Here is a 19,825-nt window from a genome sequence, read left to right as displayed (position 1 = left end):
GGCCTGCTTTTCTTATAACACTGGATCACACTGTTAATTCTTATTAGGGTTTTACTATTTTCAGCCTGTTTTTTCTAAAGTTCACACCTGATCTAGATAAAAAAAATTAAAGAACTAAAAATAAAGACCTCAGAATGGATAGACCTACTTAATTCTGATTAGTTCATCAAGATACCATAATATCTTTATCGTTAATAAAGAAATTTATTTTCTATACACAATTTTTTAGTTTTTAATAATTATTTTTTAAAATTTTTTATTATATTTGACAATTACAATGAGTTTAAATTGAAAAGGTTGAGAGTGAACTTATCAAACAAAAGTGGGGATAGCAAAGCATTCATATATATTCCACCTTCAAATTCTACAAAAAGGAGTTACTATTTACACTCCTTTTGAGTACTCCTAAACTCCCTTTAATAAATTCTTTTCCAACATACATCTCAGAATTTGCACTCGTTTTTATAAATAAAAAACTTAAATATTTGTTCATATTTTCGTTGACTACGTCAGGGATTCTTTTTTTATAATATTTAATATGGTTCTAATTTTAATAAATTATGTTGGATGTGGTCATTTTTTATCACGTTGTTTAAATTGTTAACGAGATACACATTAATAACATTTGAATAAATTGTTCCATTTTTGTTTACATGGCTCGTCTTATGCAAGGTGAGAATTGGATTTAATTTATTTTATTGTATTTTGAAACCAAAATTGGCCGTAAAAAGGAAACTAGGATTTCCGAACTACATGTGGGTTTCATGCATTATATAAATATTTTGAGTTAAAATTTGATATATATTAAACCAATTAGAAATTATTCTAAATTTTGTTAAAATAATTATTACAAAAAATAAACATTTCACTATATGTGAGAACATGATTGGAAAAAATAGAAGGAAAACTCATTAAGAGGATGCAACACTTTTTATTAAAAAAAAAAAAACTGATATCATTACAAAAGGCATATTTCAACTTTCAAGGAATAAGCTCTATTTTCTTTTTCCTTACAATGCAAGACTGAAAAATGTCAAGTTTTATTTATTTATTTTATTGAAAAAAAAAAAAAAAAAAAATATATATATATATATATATATATATATATATATATATATATATATATATATATATATATATATATACATTTTATTCCTTGAAGAACATGATAAACAGATTAGAAGAGAATAAAATGTATATATATATATATATATATATATATATATATATATATATATATATATATATATATATATATATATATACACACACACACACACGTGTGTGTGTAACGGTATTTTATCATCATGTTTTGGACTTTATAGGAAAAGGATGCATTCATTCAGCAAAAGTGGTTTGTAGTAAATATGTATATATCATGCATATTTCCAGCTTTAGAGTTGATTTAGTTTTGCTTAACACCAAAATGGAATAGCTTATGAAATATTAGTTTGATCTATATTTATGGGACTGTTTCAAAAAACAAAAGAAGATTCTTTTTATAATAACAAAAAAAAAATTGCTAATTTAATTGGAACTAAAAAGTTTGCTAATTTATCTTATAAAACACATAACATAATAGTTTCTATTGATTTGTAATTACCTATATATAAATTTCTTACTTTATTCCTTAAAACATTATACATTAGTCAAAATATTAATTTAATACGCAGTTAAACTAACATCGTGTTAATGGTTTTGATATACCTGTGATGAATTTATTGGTTTTGTATAATGAATAAAATTATTCACTTCACTTACACCATGTTAATGGTTTTGATATACCTGTGAGGAATTTATCCACTATAACAGTATCCATGGTGGCATCAAATTAAAATACACCATAGTTTGCTCAGACCTTTTTTTACTCGCCATGACTTGCAATGGTATCTCTCCAGCAGAATCAGAAAGCACTTTTTCCTCAGATATCTTAGCTAGCTACTTTTCTAATCTTCAAGCCAACGCTTTGTGGTGCTTGTGCAGTTAATTCCATCGCTACTTACCTGTTACAATCCGGGAACAAAAATTAATGACGACATGAAAACAAGATTTTAATGATCTATGGACCATGCATAACTTTATTTAATACTAATTCCGCTCATTGTCCAAACGCAACATCATCCATAGAAGTGCGGAAATATCTTCTGATATACTGTACTATTTGTTAGTAATTATTTCTCCTTGAAAACTGGGATCCGTTTTTGGCTAATCTCACATGATTTACTAATGGAGATCCAAACAGTAAAATGGAGTTAATGGTAAAAATAACTGCAGAACATTTACTAATTTATTGGGGATCAAATCATGGTTGACCAGTAAATGACTGACTAAAGAGAATACCTACCATAATTTTGGTGCACTCTCGTGAAGTTATAAATGGCTTTGATTAAGGAACCATATGTCATGAATTTCAATGATCCCATGTGTCTGTAATAAACACAAAATTCAGTCAGAAGAATCTATCAAAGAAAACAAATTGTCAAAAATAAATCAGCGTACGCATGATCCAAGCCTTGCCCAAGACCAGCTTACTACTGTCACCACTTTTAGAATTCTCTAGTCTTTGTCTTGTACTGAGTATTTATTACCTATTATTGATTTTTTTTATGCAATATTCTTATTTTTTAGAAGATTTGTACAGAAATGAAAATTATAACTTTTCAGTCTTTCTTTATCATTGTGGTTCGCCATTTAGGTCCCTAAATATCCAAATCTTCTGAAAAAAGTTGTGTTGTACTCGAGGCCGTGGGTTCTCAGTTTTCTAACAAAAAAAGATACATGTGTATAGCTTTCTTAAGCGATCATGAGATCACTAACTTTTAATATTAAGTTTTCACGTATAGGTACGGCCAACATTCATCAAAAATTATAAACAAGTTCTCACATCACCTACAGAGCAGAGCCTATGCATGGCAAGGAACTTTACGTTAAACTTTCAATGTTATAATGTCTCTACAATAGAATTATGGAGTTCAGTTCGAGTTTTAAACTAATTTCATTTACGAGGACTTTTACTTTAGTTAAATCATCACCATACTATTCCAAGTTGATAACTAATTCAGAACAGAACGGCAATGTAACAGAACTACCGCTTTTAGTTTCCTTTCTGTGAAAAAAACAAACATTTTATCACTGCACTGATATAATAAACAATAATAGTTTCCTCTAAAGAACTTACACGATCTCTGTGTAGCGAAGTCTCCATGCAGGAAAACCAAGATGGCTCCTCACAGGTCCATAAACCAGTAAAAGGTCAGGCTCAGGGCCTTTGCTACCTGATCATAGTGATAGCTACTTTTCTGAACAAGGCAATCAACTCTGAAACTATTACTAGGTCTAGAAAGCAAACATACCAACAATTTGCAATGCTTCATTCAAGTGAGATTCTAACGATCTTTGAGCATCTAGTTCTCCAGCCAAGCAATGCTGTTTCAAGTTCTCCACAAAAACCAAGTTAGCTGCTTTCGCCACTGCCTCCTTCCCATCCACATAAGAAAGAAACTCCAGAGTCATGTGATCATGAGCATGGTGTGTAACAACTTGACTAACTTCCTGCACTGAGTTAATGCTAGATCAGATCAAACAAGTGACATAACAGCAACGTTACTATTCATGCTTGACAGCAATGGCAGCTGAATGAGCCATTTATAATCCATATTTTCTACTAATGCATCTTTTGGAGGCAGAGGGAAAATACAAAGAGAACATATGATAAGAATCATGTATTTCATCTTCTAATGAATAATTTCTTAGACAATGCTCCAAAAATAATCAAATACTGCAAGTAAACCCCATTGTCTATGAACATTTTAAGCCAATGACAACGGAAATGAAATCAGATGTACCCAACAAATTTCGTGTGTAAAACCAATTTAATCTAGGACGCATGATCTACCACAATCTAAAAAAGGGTTTGGTTACATATCTTTCCTCATCACCTAATTGAATAGTAGAAAGAAGTCAAAGAATCAAACAGAATTAAATGAGGAAAAGGTGGGATCCAAAATTGATTAACATGGGAAAAATATAGGACACACCCAGTCACATGCAGGTTAAAATCATAACTCGATGCCAAACTTATCAATACATTAACAAAGAATCAATCTGCAAGGAAACAATTATATGGTACCTGAATGGATTTTGCATTCTTCAAATTTTGAAGTATGGTTTCCTTAGACTTCTTCAGTACTCCTAGAATGAAGAGTTCAAGGAAAACACTATTATATGGCCTGAGTAAAAGAAACTTTATAATCACTGGTTCTCCAAACCTTTCATACCATTCATGTCATAGAGGCACACATTCTTCACACCAATAGAGTCTAGCCACTTCAACAGTTTAACAAGTTCCGAAATCTGACGAGCTTCTTCACTTTCTATGACAATGGCAAGGTACTGAACCTTTTCTGAATGAAGAGACTTGTATTTCTCTAGTACTCCAAGAGAGATGAAGTAGCTCTCCAACAAATTAACCACGACTACTATGGAATACCATGCGCTGACAATTATTTGTAGGAAGTGCCATAGCAGTCGAAGCCAGAGATCTCCAATCTGTAGAAGCCTTAAAACCCACAATGAATAGACTTAAAGTTTAGGTTGAATGGGAAAGGATATGGTCAGTTGCATAGGCTAACCATTTACGTTAAATATCATTGTGTTCAACAATACATAGATCAAAGATGACGCAAAGCAACATGTATTTAGATTGCAATCTTTCTACACTAGCGTGGACTCTGTTAACAAAATTGACTTATGTTGGAAAATGTAGCAGGAATAATTCGTTTATCTTATAGAATAAGTAATTTAGTGATTTAAAATTGCCAGTTTTGTACGCACCTTTAGACATAGATTACCAGTTTCTTACGGTCTACACGTCAATTCAGGATCTAGATAGTTATCATTTTTCTCTTGTATTGGTCTATTTTTTTATTCAGTGCTTGGATTACAGCGCTTGGAGATGTGTCTATGACAGCATGATATTTGAAAGAAATAAAGTGCTTGAAATTCAAAGAATTAACTGAAACATCACAGGGTCTCTAAACAACTTTTAATTAGAGCTCAAGTTAATAAATAATAATTGGTTATTAAATTGAATGAATATTTCGTTTCTACTAAAAAACATTAATATGACATAGATATCTCACAGAATATTATTAAGTACTGTTGTTATTGCAACTACAGCAGAGAAAAGCTCTTCAAAATTAAAATTAGTATTCCTATATGTCTAAAAAAAGATTGAACAATTTAGCTATTTTATCAATTAAGAAAATTTGAACACCTAACTTTGATTATATACAAATTTAATAGCGGGTGCAAGAAAAATATTTCTTTGAAATATAGTGTGCAGACAGTTGCAGTACTGATGGAAGATTAGGCAGAAGGATATGAAGTGATGAAGACTTACAGTAACAATACACCAAGAAAACTTGTGAGCTCCATCTCTAAAATCCATGGATCCTAAAAGTACGAAAAACATCAATTAGATCAATTTCAAAAGGAGAAAGAGGGTAATAAAAGAAGCGAGCATGTAAACATATATACACGAGTAACAGTTAAACTGGAAATAATAATTAATAATTGGTGCAATCAAAGTGGGAAACTGAAGAAGATGAATCCATAAAGCAAGAAACCAAAACATGAAGGCAGCAAGCAATAGACTAACACAGACGTGAATGCAAAATTGCAACGAAAAACATACAAGAGGCCCCCGCTAACTAAAACCGGGTTACGATTCAGCAAACACTTAAGAGAATAGGGAAAATCACAACATGAATAAAGAGCGAAAGGAGAAAACGGAATGGCACCTAAAAGAGAAACCCAACGAAACAAAATCGTTTAATTTGCGGCGCCAAGCGAATAACAACAGAGAAGAAAGTGATGATGAAAATTATTTAAATTATTGTATTTAACCAGTCGTGCGCAGATCAAATTATTTTGATTGGTGAGGAAAAAAAAGCAAAGTATTATTTGTCTCGGAAAATAAATTATTGTTGACTACTACAATCTTTAAACTATAGATTTATTTTAATAAATTATTTTGTATGCTCATCTTCGTTTATTTTCATTTATTTTATTATAATTTTTTATTTATCTTTTGCATCTTTGAAATTCAATAATAGTGAGAGCGAAAAATAGTATTACTGACTTGACGATATTTTTTAATTAATTTTTCAATTCTTTCGTATTTGATCTATTTCATTGACTATAAAATTCCCGTTTATTTGTTTCTTCCTACTTATTTGATTCGAAATGTCATGCAAAAACATGAGTGCTGTCATACTAAAAGATTAACGTACAGGTGCAATAACATGAGTGCTATCATATTACAATCGGATATAATATTACAATAAAATGAACAAGAAAGGGAAAATCTAGTATTGTATTAACGGGTTTTACCTGAGCGTCAACGGTCAACACAACTGGATGTTCTTATTGGGAAAATGGAATCTGAAGCTCCTGTGAATGGTAACGTTCCAAGGTGGATTAGGATTGAGGCATTTTGTGACTGTGGATAGGTAACAAAACTGATGAAATAGGAAGAGAACGAACCTTCAACTGCGCAAGATGATTTTCTTTGGAGAAACCCATGAACGGCGACGATATGGTGGAGAGGCTAGTGCAGTGAAAACGATTGTGATAGCAGAGGAAACACAATTGCCAATGCTCTGATCCAAACCCCAAATAACCATCAAATATGGGTGGGTCTGCTTTTCTTATATCACTGCTTCACACTGTCCATTCTTATTAGGGTTTTACTATTCCCAACCTGTTTTTTCTAAAGTTCACGCCCAACATATATCCCAGAATTTGCACTCATCTTTCTATAAATAAAACCATTACCTCCATTGAATTGAAGACAACCATTGACCAAAGAGCACAGGTTCTTAGCTGGTCTTTTGAATCAAATGAAAATTCCTAAATCAATTAAAATAAAAACGCAAAGCATGCTCTGTTCTCACTTGACCAGTGAATAAATCAGAACCCAAACCACAGATAAAAATTGAAACAGAGAGGGAGAGGGAGAAGAGAGACCTTGTCAGCAGTGGCGTCGCTGAAAAATGGCAACAGTGGCAGCAGGGCGAGGTGAACATATAGGCTCAGAGTATCTTTCTATTGTTCTCTTTTTCTTTTTTACAAACCACGTTTTATTTTAAGGAGATTTTCGACAATTCCAATTTTTAATTTTCTGATTGTTCTAATAAATTTTTATTTTTAAAAGAAAATTTTTAGTCAATTAGTTTTTTAACAATTTAATTTTGTTTTAATTTTAAATAAAAATAAAAAACTAATTAATCTTTTTTTTAAAAAAAATCATTTCATTTTTTTATTTGTTATTTTTAGGATTAATGGAATACTAATTTTTTTAGGTTCGCTAAAATAAATTTCATTCACCCAAATGAAATCAGTTTGTGTTAACAGTATGAAGCCAATGAATGTGGATAGTTTTCTCATTAACTTGATGAAAGCACGATGAAATTGTCAAATATTTTATTTAAATAAAATAAAATAGGTTTTTGAGAGAGTTAGGAATATATGATTTTCATTTGTAACGTTAAGAGGGAGTGTTGAGACGAATAGATTTATTAGTTAAATTATAACGCAATATAATATAGGATCGCGATATTGTAACAACGCCAATTTAACAAAAAATTGACAACGTCACGTGTCAAGTTTTAATTGGTCGAATTTGAATGTTTTTTTTTAATTTAAAATCTGATTTGGAATGGGTTGAAGTTTGGATTCCGAAACTGCCCTCTTCGTTTTCGAACTCTATCTTCTCTCCTTATCACTGTCTTCTGTCTCCATTTTAGGGATTTGAATTTCATTTCAACTTCTCTCTTCATAGCAGTGTTCTCTCTCCTCCATTTTTGCAGTTGTTTGTTCGTCATCATTGAAAGACCAAGTTAAGGTGTTTCTGGGTTGAGAGGTGAGTTCCTGCATCATTGACAAAGAACTGATGTTGTTGTAATCGATTACAGGGAGCTGGTAATCGCTTACCAGTAGAAAAATCTCCTTTTGTACCGAAAGTTGAAGAGTGCTACCCAGACGTGGCTTAAGCACTCCCCAGGAATATTTTGGATTCGTTATGACTGCCTTTTGAAGGTTTTATGGATGGATCATTAATGGAACACTTCAAGTTGGAATACTTCAATATTAAACAAATATAAATGAAATAATGAAGGGTATTGAGTAATGAAAAATTATAACAATATTAAAAAGCACATACATTAATAAAAAAACGTAATGACATTTCATGAAACAACAAGTTTTGAAATGAAAAGATACATAACAGTATACAATGAAATGTAATCTAAGAAGATGGTTGTCGATCAAATTGATTGCGGAAGTTAATAAGTTCTTCCTCTACGAGTTGTGCAAAAATTGTCATGAACTTGAACTACCTTGGTTCAAACACCTATAGGAGTTTTTTCCTCCACAATTAAATGGGCGGAAACTGTGTTTTGGTACACTTGACACCATCAATGATGAGCAACATGTGTTTCATCCACAATTAAGTGGGTCAAACTGTGTTTTGATGCACTTGATACCATCAATGATGAGCAAGGTGAGTCATCCATGCAAAAAAAATAGAAAAGATCACTTATAGGGACACAAAAACGACTTTGGGGAGCAGTGTTCATCAACCTGGGGAGTATAGTTGAAGTTTGTGTACAAATTACCCTTTTTCCTCTGGTAATCAATTACAAGACCCCTGTAATTGATTACCAGAGGAAAAAGGGTAATTTTTACAGAAACTTCAACTGTACTCCCCAGCTAGATGAACACTGCTCCCTATTCTCTATTTTTGTTGAATTTTTCCTTTTTTGAGATGGGTGAGTGAGTTCAATGTTATTCGGTGAGCTCCCTGCATCAATAATGAGGTTAGGTCATTGATTTCTTCAAAATAAAAATGTCCATTTAGGTGGTTTTCTCCAATTGAGGTGAGGTGCATAACCCATGCTGTCAACTTTGACCTTTGCTGACTATTTTAATCATAACTTTTTCCACAGACCTCCAAATGATGTGATTCTTTTTTTATTAGAAATTAGACTAAAAAATCTTTCCAATGACTACTAATTTATAATTTTTGGACATATGAGTAGGTGCAGTTAATTCCTTAAAGTTAACGTTTTATATATTTCTACCACCTCTACCTTTTCTGGTTGTTTTGCTCATAATTTTCTCCACCAAACTCCAAATGAGTTGATTCATGTTTTGTTGGAAAGCTCTTTGAGTCTAGATTCCAACAAAATAAGAATCAAGTCATTTGGAGTTCGGTGGAGAAAGTTAAGAACAAAACAAGTAGCAAAGGTCAGAAAAACAGAGTTGGGGAGCAGTGTTCATCTACCTGGGGAGTATAGTTGAAGTTTCTGTATAAATTACCCTTTTTCCTCTGGTAATCAATTACAAGACCCCTGTAATCGATTACTAGGGCAGAAATTGGCCAAAAATGCTTATGGAGCTCATCTAACTTACATGAAAGCACCTAAATGACATTTTTTCTCAACAATTCAATGAGCTAACATGTTCCTACACCATACACACTGGACACATGCACTTGTAATCGCTTACAGAGAAGTTGTAATCGATTACCAGGTTAAAATTGCAGTTTTGTACTGAAAGTTGATCTGCGCTACCCAAATGTGACAATTGCGCTCCCCATGATTGTTTTTTGTTTGTTGTGAGTGTCTTTTTAAGATATTGTCAATGGAGGACCCTTGTTGGTCATGGTTGATGGTTTTCACAACTTGTAGTGTGAAGTTTGGTAAGTCTTCTATGTAGGGAAGACCCATCCTGGGTGGTCTTAGCAACGCAGGTTAGGTCTTGTACCATACACACTGAAGACATGCACTTGTAATCGCTTACAGAAAGGTTGTAATCGATTACCAGGTTAAATTTGAGTTTTGTACTGAAAGCTTATCTGTGCTACACAGGTGTGACAACCGCGCTCCCCATGATTGTTTTTTTGTTTGTTATGAGTGTTTTTAAGATTTTATGAATGAAGGACCCTTGTTGGTCATGGTTGATGGTTTCTACAACTTCTAATGTGAAGTTTGGTAATGAATCAATGATGTGTGCGAAAAAGCCCAAACCTTGGTGATACCAACCTCGACGGTGTGTGCGAAAAAACCCAAACCTTGGGAGAAATACCGCCAACCACCATGGGAGACAAAAGCCAAAGACTTACACAACCACGAAAATGTCGCCAACGACAATGCACGCCAAAATCAACAAAATTCCAAAACGAGGGATATATACCGCCAACGAGCCCACAGTCACACCATCAAAAAATGGGGAAATGGATAAAGAGAGAGACAAAATCCTCGACAGTGACCAAATGACCCAAGAAACGAAGTAAGAAAAGTCAAACTCAAACTCAAAGGGGAGAGAGAAACTACATTTCAATGGTGGACAGAGAGTGAAGAAAAGCAAGGAACGAAGAGAACCCAAACGGTGGAGAGAGATGGATGCTTCAATGGTGGAGAGAGATGGAAACTTCAATGGTGGAGAGAGAGTTGAGAAAACCAAACTGCAAGTGAATCTGAAAAAATAAACTGCCAAAAGGAGTTTCTATCCAAATTCATTCCAAAATTGCCCTTCTGAACAAATTCCACCTTTTCAAAAAAGCATTTTAAAACCAACCAATAAAACAACGCCACGTGGCGTTGTAAAAAAGTTGGCAAAATATAGTTGTTAAAGAAAGGTTTTCCTATAATATATTATATAATTAAAAAAAATTAATTTAATTTTTGTATTATTTGTCTTTTTAGCTCAACTTTTGGATTGTGTATTTTCGGTTTAACTTTTTGTATTATGGACACAATGTTAATTTAATCGTTAAAATATATTTGCAGATACCTTCATCACCTAAGACCAACAATTACTTGAGATCAACAACGAATACTGAAAATTGAAGAGAAAATTGTAACTTATTGGTTTTGTGAGATCCATTTGATCTCATAAGAACAATCTTAATTTGTAGAAATAAAATGTTATACTAATAAAGTATCTATATACAAAAATATATAAATAAAAATTATATAATAAATTCTATGAAGCGTGTGAATGTTGATAGTTTTTTCTTTAAGAAAAAACTTGATGAAAATTCGATGAAATTGTGAAATATTCAATTTAAAAACCAATTTATAAATATTTTTACCAAAGTTATGACAAACTAAGTTTTTGAGAAATGATTGGAATTAGAAATATATCACATTCATTTATTATGGAAGATGGAAAGGAAGAACTTTTATTAGTTAAATTATACATATGGGTATAAAATAATACAATATAATATATAATCAAAACTTTTTTAATTTAATCTTTGTACTAGTTTTTTCAGTCCAATTTATTGACTATACATTGTTGGTCTAACTTTTCGTTATTGTCTTATTGACATAACTTGTTGGTCTTGTATTTTTGGGTTAAGTTCTCGATTTTCTTTATTTATACCAATTTTTCGATTTTGTCTTCTCTATCCAATTTCTCAACTTTCTCAGCTTATTTATCCCTCGATTGAGAAACAAGATAACTAAATAGAGATTGAACACAAAGCAAAGTCTAATCATGGTTAAACTGTGATTAAGTCTTCCTTAATCGCCTTAAGGGCAAAAGCCCAAAAAAATGTTATAAATAAATAAATGCTTAAGGTAAAACCAAATGTTTTCTTTAAATTATATTTGTAGAACAAACTATGGACATAATATTAACTTGATTGTCGAAGTATCTTTTCAAATATTTTCATCATCTCAAGCTAACAATTATCCTAAAATCAACAACCATAGTGAAAATTGAAAAGAAAACTACAACTAAGTCGGTCTTACAAGAACAATCTTAATTTGTAAAAATAAAATGTTATAATAATACACTAACTATATACAAAAGTATATAAATAAAGATCATATAATAAATTTCAATTTTCAATTACATTATGTTTGAAGAAGAGGAAAATCATTGGTTTAAGAACTAAAAGGAGTGAAAATTTTGGGCACTTAGAAAAAAAAAAGGTTTAATACCTATTTTGGTTCCTAGGTTTGGTCAAAGTGTTCAAAGTGGTCCTACCTTTTTTTCATATGTTCACAATTATCCCATATTTTGTAAAAATGGTTCAAGTTAGTCCTTTCTGCTTACGGTGTTAAAGACGCTAACAATGTAATTGTTCCCTGGCCAATGTTGAGTGACTTGTGCACTTTTGTAATACGTGAAAACAATCAGTCCAATTAACGTGGCAAAGTTAAAAATTTAAGTTAAATTTAAGCTGAGGAGGGTTGGGGTTTTGAGTTTCTTATACTTCTCACGATGAAGAATCAAGTTGTCTCGAGGTGTAGAAGACGAACATGGTGGAGTGATGGTGCAATTTGGGTTTTTTTGCATATTAGGAGTTTTCTAATTTGGGACTTTAGGGTTTTCTGATTTGGGATTTTAGGGTGATATTATTGTGGCTTGGTTGTTGTTCGCGAAAAGAAGGTGATTGCGATTATGGTTTCGCGTTCTCAATTTGGGGTTTTGTGGTGGTTTCTTGCAAGTTGAATCGTGACCATGGAGGTTTGAACGAATGTTTCTCTCGTTCTTACAGATCCTTAGGAGAAGGAAAATCGCGATGGTAGTTTTGGAACGAGGTTACTGGTGATTGTGATTTGGGTATGGTTTGTTGTTTCAGATTCGTGATTGTAAAAGAGAGAGGAACAAGGAAGTTTTTGCGGTGGCCGACGTGGTGGTAGTCCAAGGGAAATGGTGGTTGCTGCATTGGTGGTAGTGGCCCGAACGAAGAAGAAGATGAGAATCTATTAGAATAAAATAAAAAAAGTAAAAATATAAAAAGATCAATAATCGTGTCATGTAATTAATAATTAGACAATTCATTCACTTTTAGTCAAGAGACAATTATATCATTAATATTTTTAATCCAGTAAATAAAAGAACCAACTTGACCGTTTTTATAAAATATAAAAATAATTATAAATATCTAAAAAAAATAGAACCACTTTAAATAATTTAACCTAAGAAACGAAAATAGTTATTAAAAAAAAAATCGATACTAAAGAGTGTGTAAGAAATAAGGGGAATGGAAATAGGAAACCCTTACACGGAGTTAACCGACAAATCATATTGATCATTAAGAAATATTGACCACTAATGTAGTCTTCAGATATTGTCATTTGTGAAGTTTTACACTGTCGATACGTACATTATTATTTGGCCATGAAACAGGTTGGAATTAAAATTTTGTTAAACTTTTTTTTTTTCAGAAACTTGAAGTTTTGTAAAGTTACGCAAAAGTAATTTCTGACTATTTAAAATCTTTTACACTGACTTGTTTAGTAAACTCCTGTTTTACATTATTCAGTTTCATCCACTATATAGATATTTTGAGTTAAATTTTGATATATATTAAACCAATTAAAAATTATTCTAAATTTTGTTAAAATAATTATTACAAAAAACAAACATTTCACTGTGTATGACAACATTGGAAAAAATAGAAGGAAATCTAATTAAGAAGAGTAAAAGACTTAATTCTAATTGAGGATGCAACCGTTTTTATTAAAAAAACCTGATATCATTACAGAAAGGCATGTTTCAACTTTCAAGGAATAAGCTCTATTTTCTTTTTCCTTACAATGCAAGACTGAAAAATGTCAAGTTTTACTTATTTATTTTTTGAAAAAAAAAATATAATATAAGGCTGGTGGTTAAGGTACCTGTTTTACTTTATTATCTTCAAATCTGTTTATCATATTCTTCAATTTAAAGTTGTTATGACATTTCCATTTTGTTGTCTGTGTGAAACAATAAATAAACAATAAAATATAACTAATATAATTCAAATATATGAATATATATCCAGTAAATCATATCTACAAACCTGAACTTAATGAATATCATTAACTTCATATTCACATCATTAAAAGAGAATTTATGCAATATTGCAACTACTTTTTAAATTAAAAATCAATATATTTATTTTTATTGAAAACCAATGTTTTCTTATACCTATGACACACTTAATATATATATATATATATATATATATATATATATATATATATATATATATATATATTTTAATTTTGTAGTTAATTATTTTCAAATAAGTTTATATTTTAAAATAAAAATATGATATGATTGATATTGATAAGTGTTTACTAAAATATGAAATGTTTCTCCATAGTAACCGGATCATGTTGAGTTTGTTAAACACTAATGTGTTATAAGTAGTGTTCCTGATTATAATGTGTTTTTTTATATTACAAATAGTAAACATAATTAAGTTTTTGTTCACTTGAATGGATTTGAGAGAAAATGATTGAATGATTTTGAGGAAGAGTGATTAAATGAATTTGAGATGATTTGAAGGTAAATTTTTTATTATTTATTTGAGTGGATTTTGGAGGTAAGTGAAAGTGGATTTGAAAATAAATTTGTTTAATCTGTCACATCAATCAAATTCTACACTAATTCTCACAAACTTTAGTTCCAAATCCACTCTTATTTACTTCCAAAATCCACTCAAATAAATAACAAAAAATTTAACTTTAAATTCTCTCAAATTCATTCAATCACTCTCCCTCAAATTTATTCAAGTGAACATAGACTAGATTTCGATTTTAAATAAAGATGAGCATCTCCAAAATGGAAACTTCTACTAGGAATTTCTTACAATAATAGTAATTTTTTAATCCCAGACACATGTTTCAAGTATCTCTCATAGATATGTTTCAAGTATCTCTCATAGATATGTTTCAAGTATCTCTCATAGATATGTTTCAAGTCAATAAAGATGAGCATCTCCAAAATGGAAACTTCTACAATATAAATACTCAATTAAATCACCTTAAACTTCGTACAATTAATATCTTCAAAAAGGAAAATTAGTACAACTAAGGCATCAAACATTTGTGCACAACAAACATTTCACCCACAGCTCTACACATTTGTTTCGTTTCATCAATATCATAAGCTTTACTCAAAACATTTGCTTAGATTGAAGTCTATCCCTTCTAGAAAAACAGGGCATATCAGTCCCTTTCAGGGGAAATCATTTGCAGCAAATGCTAACTGTGAATGCCTTTTCCAATTGACAAAATACTGAAGGAACTCTTATATATAATAGCTGCTCAATAATCAAAACCAGTTACCACCATTCGATTAGCTCCAAGAAAGAAAGAATCAAACTCTCCAATTTCCGCATAGCCCTTGCAGGGTCAACCCACAAACCCCAAAAGGATTCCCAAGAAGAAAAACTATACAATGTTTGAGTCATCTCCAAAACTTGAGAAAACAATCTGCTGTGGGTAAGTGTCACAATAAAGCAATATCTATATGAGCTTCTTCTTACGAAAGAAGCGCTTCAGATACCATAGCTGCAACACCGAAACACAGATGCAGATGCCAAGAGATAAGATACTGAACCAAGCCACTCTAGCATTTGTTGTTTCACTAACTTCCCTCATCTCCTCTTCCCTGTATCATTGTCCAAGAGAAAAGGAAGTTTTGAAATGTTTTAATAAACATAATGGATGCTTCGCAATAATTTTATAGCAGTTATGTTACTCAGTCACACATCACCACCACTGTTACGTAATGCAGCTATTTCGAAGAACCTATCATAAGGCCTCATACAAATAGATAGCATCCTACTAAATACAGCTGAAATCAAGCATGCATAGAAGAGATTTACCTATTCTTCAAATAAATTAGATTGTCCCGGATGGCTTCCACGGCTCCTTCAAGTTTCCTTAGCTCAAGTTCAACACCCTAAAACCAATGCCCGAAAAGAATGCGTATGAAATTTAAATTAAACACACACTTCAGTACAGATAAACATGCATTGTACATATTACAAAGGCAATGATACAGAACGAATGATACCTTAAATTTATTTAGGCTAAACTATTCAATTAGTCTCCATAGTTATTTCTATTTTTAGTCTTTCCATGAGAAACATGTAAGTTTTACATATACACACACACACACACTTAAAAGTTAAGTTTTGGTCCTTAAAGCTAATATCATAAAACCAGTGATAAACCAGTACAAAAATTTGTGAGGACTCAAATGTACAATTTGTTCCTGTACAGACTTAAACCTCAAATGGAATTAAGGGGGAAAATTGAATAGTTTAACCCGCATTTATTTATCACCTCTATCTTTTCCTTTCTTGCAACGGAGTCCCAATCTTTGGCAGCGATTCCAGTTTTCCATTCAAGGCTGATTGTGGTCTCTACTCCACCTTCTTGATGTTTGGTATCCATCCAAAAGCACGCCACATAGTTCCCACTCTCCGAAGTTGTAAATGCAAACTGACCATGGGTAACATTTTCATTCTGGTGAAGATTATTTCCATAAGGGGATGTCACCTGAACAAAAAAAAAAGAGTCATCATCAAAATCGAGTTGATCATATGAACTCTACGAGTATACTATCTTATTGTACTATGAGTTAATTAAAACCGTAGTTCACAACATTCAATTTCATTAGCAAGGAAGAAATCTACCATTACTAATACAGCCCTAAACTTGCCAAGGAACTACAACTGGGTATGAGAATAGTAACAAATCCGTGACAAAAACATAAATAAACGGAGTCTTGAACAGCTTAATCATGTATATAACCTTGACAGAAACTGTTTGAGGCTGGTGACCCTTGCCATCCTCGGCTACAACGTAGTAATCTGCTAAAACGACGACGTGTGCCTGGATTTCCTCAGACATGCACTTAGTTCCCTTACTTGGGATGGTTAACCATACAGCCTCGGTTCGAAGGAGCATGAGAGTGGTGAAACATAAGAACAAGAGTAGAGGATTTGGGGTTCCAGAGCTTAGGTTGGTGTTCTTCGCCATTGCTCAGTTGTTGACCTTTGGATCCAAATCAGATACCCTACAACTTAGGGACTCAGATCTAAATTTGTCAATTATCCACGACACAGTACAAACTAAATTGATTGCGGTAATAATAATTTATAAAATTCATTGTTTAATGTTTTCTTGCAGAGGTTAATGTTATTCCAAGCGGACAAATGCGCGTAGTATTGGATTACGGTGACGCGTTTTCAAGTTCACGTGGCAAGCCATGCACCAATCAAAACCGTGATGTCAATACTCTGTCAGGGAAGTGTTGCATTAACATAACCCTTAAACCACACGCTTGGTTCGCGTCTGAACCCAGTGGTTGTGGTTAGTGCTATTATTGGATTTGGTTAAAATCCCTTTTCATCCTTTAATTATTATTAAAAATTTAATTAGAGTCTTAATTTTTTTATTTGGCTTAATTTAATATTTAAATGACTTATTTAGATTGTTTTCTAATTGACATTAAATTTTAAAATTTATAAAAACTTAAATATTTAAATTAATTTTATTTTATAGGTAAAATAATTTGATGTATAAATTTTAACAGAAATACAATGTGAACCTAAAGAAAATGATTTAATTGGATTATTTTAAAAAATTAAAAGATTAAATTGAATTAAATAAAAATTAGGAATCTAATTAAATTTTTTATAAAAATTAAAGGATGAAAATAGAATTTTAACATGTTGAATTATTATAAATTTATTATTTTGTTTTTTTCTATTAAGAATAAAATTGTGTTTGTTTCGAAAATAAAAATTGAGTAAAAGTAATTTCATACTTTTTAACAATAATAGATAAAATGTTTAGTATTTAAACTACATTGACTTTAACTCCTAAGTGATATATGACTATTATTTGTCATGATTTTGTTTTTCAAAGTCGTCTCAGTCGATGAAAAAGAAGAAAAAATATTTAATTTGCCTTTGACTCGACTTCTAAATGATGTAAGACGAGTATGGTATGAACAATAATTATATACCACTTTTTTTTGTTTCACCTTACAAGAGAAATAAATAACAAATTAAAGAGATATTTATTAACGAAAAAAGTACACATCATTATTTTTTACATAAACATTTAAATGAGTTTTCTCCTATGAGTAAAAATAAAAAAAGGAAGAAATATACAATTAATATAAGAATCTAAAAAATAACTCAACAGTAGAAGTAATTAATTAATTGAGTTTTATTTTATAAAAGTTATCATTTCTTTAGAAATTTATTCTCTTCCCTTTCTATATATTCTCTTTAAAAATTCTCGACTCTTTCCTTTCATCTTTATTAATATCAAATGTTACTATAACGAGCCTAACTCGGAGCACATGTATGTCAACAAAATAGATCATGTGTGAGTTGTATATTGGACTTAAGAGATGACTTCAATAGGAAGAAACAACACCTAAGTCCAACTTACATAAAGGATTAACACCGCTTACAATCCAAAACTCTAAGACAATGAGTTTATGGGTTTTAATCCTTATATGATACTTAATTTTTAATTTTTTATCTACTGTGAGACTTAAACTCACATTTCCCAACAATCTCCTTTTCAAAAGTGAGTCTCTTTCACATTGGTACACCTTCCCTTAAGCAAAAACATTCATAACCTCTGTACAATAACTATATTATACTCATATGAGTTAGTCACCAAAACTAATCATGACTCTAATATCATTGACGAGTCTTTAAAGAGAGTGTTCATTAGGAGACTGAAACACCAATGAGACTTGAGTTTAACCCATAATAAGATATTAACATCATCTCCAACCAAAAATCTCGAGGTTTATGGATCTTCATTCTCATATGATACTTAACTTTCTCATTTTTACTCAATGTGAGATTTAAACTCATACTTAGATTTCCAACAGTTGTGATAAAAATTGTTTATGAATTTGATATTTAATATTTTGAATTAAGATATTATTATGATTGAGGAGAAAATTTAGAACATGTATATTAGTTTGCTTTTATTGGTTTTTTGTACCATAATTTATAACTAAGGAGATAAAAGATAAAACACTAGTTTGAGTTAACGAACCAAACTAATATAGCTAATAGATTTGAGTTATGTAGACAACACACTTATTGAGTAAGTTAGTGAGTTGTTGGTCGAGAGTGTAAAATTGAAATTCTAGAAAGAGCTTTGGACTATACATAGTATACTACTAAGTGAGAGAAAAAAAATTAAAATTCCTAATAGAACTTTGGATAATTCACTCGCTGGGGGAGTTTATTAAAAATGACTCTTAGAGGTTTGAGTTAAGAAAATGTAGTGAGCTCAAAAGGAACGGGTAAGAGCTTGTGTATTGAGTGAGAATGAATCATTTCAAGCATAAAATAAAATGTTTTTAAATGTGTGTATGGTCTAATATAGCTTGAGATTTTACTAAAAATCTACTGAGTGTGTGTTTAGTCCAGTAGAACTTGGGATTATACTAAAAATCTACTATGGATTGTTATTTGATGCGCAAAACCAATTGACATGAATGTAGTTATTTCTAAGGAGAAATACTATATGGAGTGATTTTAAGATGTGTTTTGAATGATAATTTCAAGAACGAGGCTATCCAAATTCTATGAATATTGGACTCACATAAGAATATATTATGTGGTAAAGGTTGATGGAGGATTTTATGGTCTTGAGGGGTGATATGAAAAAGGATTATGTAGATGGAAGGAATTTATTCTATCATATAAGAAGGTCTTAGTTCTAGAGATGTGATTTTGTGAAGTACGATGTCACATGACAAATCCATAATTTCTAAATTTATTTATGTGAAAAGTCTTTCAGAAAAGGTTAAATATCTATTTAATATAATATTATTGATGAAGTGTAAAATGAGAATAATAAACCAAGTTGACTCATAAACTTAGATGCTTAATTATAATGATTATAAAGTTAAATATCTGATTGTGATAAATGAGATTTGTTTTTATGATGTCATATAAAAATCACTAATTTATTCTATTTAC

General features: G+C 31.1%; 2 protein-coding genes across 6 annotated transcripts; both read right to left on the bottom strand.

Annotated features, from left to right (window-relative positions):
• Positions 1-1,689: 1,689 nt before the first annotated feature.
• On the bottom strand, positions 1,690-7,118 carry LOC124832124 (uncharacterized). 5 transcript variants are annotated; one of them, XM_088106867.1, is made up of 11 exons: positions 7,030-7,118; positions 6,838-6,890; positions 6,547-6,728; positions 6,394-6,453; positions 5,402-5,454; positions 4,278-4,548; positions 4,130-4,191; positions 3,354-3,552; positions 3,179-3,275; positions 2,345-2,427; positions 1,690-2,003 (listed from the first exon to the last, which is right to left on the bottom strand). In XM_088106867.1, the coding sequence occupies exons 5-11, from the start codon at positions 5,447-5,449 to the stop codon at positions 1,996-1,998; spliced, it is 768 nt and encodes a 255-aa protein (XP_087962993.1). In that variant the 5' UTR covers positions 5,450-5,454; positions 6,394-6,453; positions 6,547-6,728; positions 6,838-6,890; positions 7,030-7,118; the 3' UTR covers positions 1,690-1,995. The 5 variants fall into 5 exon arrangements, with proteins under 5 accessions (XP_087962993.1, XP_087962992.1, XP_087962994.1 ...); XM_088106866.1 differs by having other exon boundaries at positions 6,838-6,946; positions 7,030-7,068; XM_088106868.1 differs by having other exon boundaries at positions 6,547-6,662; positions 6,838-7,111.
• A 7,670-nt stretch (positions 7,119-14,788) lies between these two features.
• Positions 14,789-16,911, bottom strand: LOC124832125 (transmembrane emp24 domain-containing protein p24delta3-like). The gene is made up of 4 exons (XM_047306256.2): positions 16,614-16,911; positions 16,143-16,358; positions 15,680-15,756; positions 14,789-15,462 (listed from the first exon to the last, which is right to left on the bottom strand). The coding sequence occupies exons 1-4, from the start codon at positions 16,839-16,841 to the stop codon at positions 15,318-15,320; spliced, it is 666 nt and encodes a 221-aa protein (XP_047162212.1). The 5' UTR covers positions 16,842-16,911; the 3' UTR covers positions 14,789-15,317.
• Between the last annotated feature and the right edge of the window lie 2,914 nt (positions 16,912-19,825).

This window comes from Vigna umbellata, chromosome 2, assembly GCF_029865625.1.
Source record: "Vigna umbellata cultivar VRB3 chromosome 2, Vumbellata_1.0, whole genome shotgun sequence".
In the NCBI taxonomy this organism is placed as follows: Eukaryota; Viridiplantae; Streptophyta; class Magnoliopsida; order Fabales; family Fabaceae; genus Vigna; species Vigna umbellata.
This window is presented reverse-complemented; position numbering and strand designations above follow the sequence as displayed.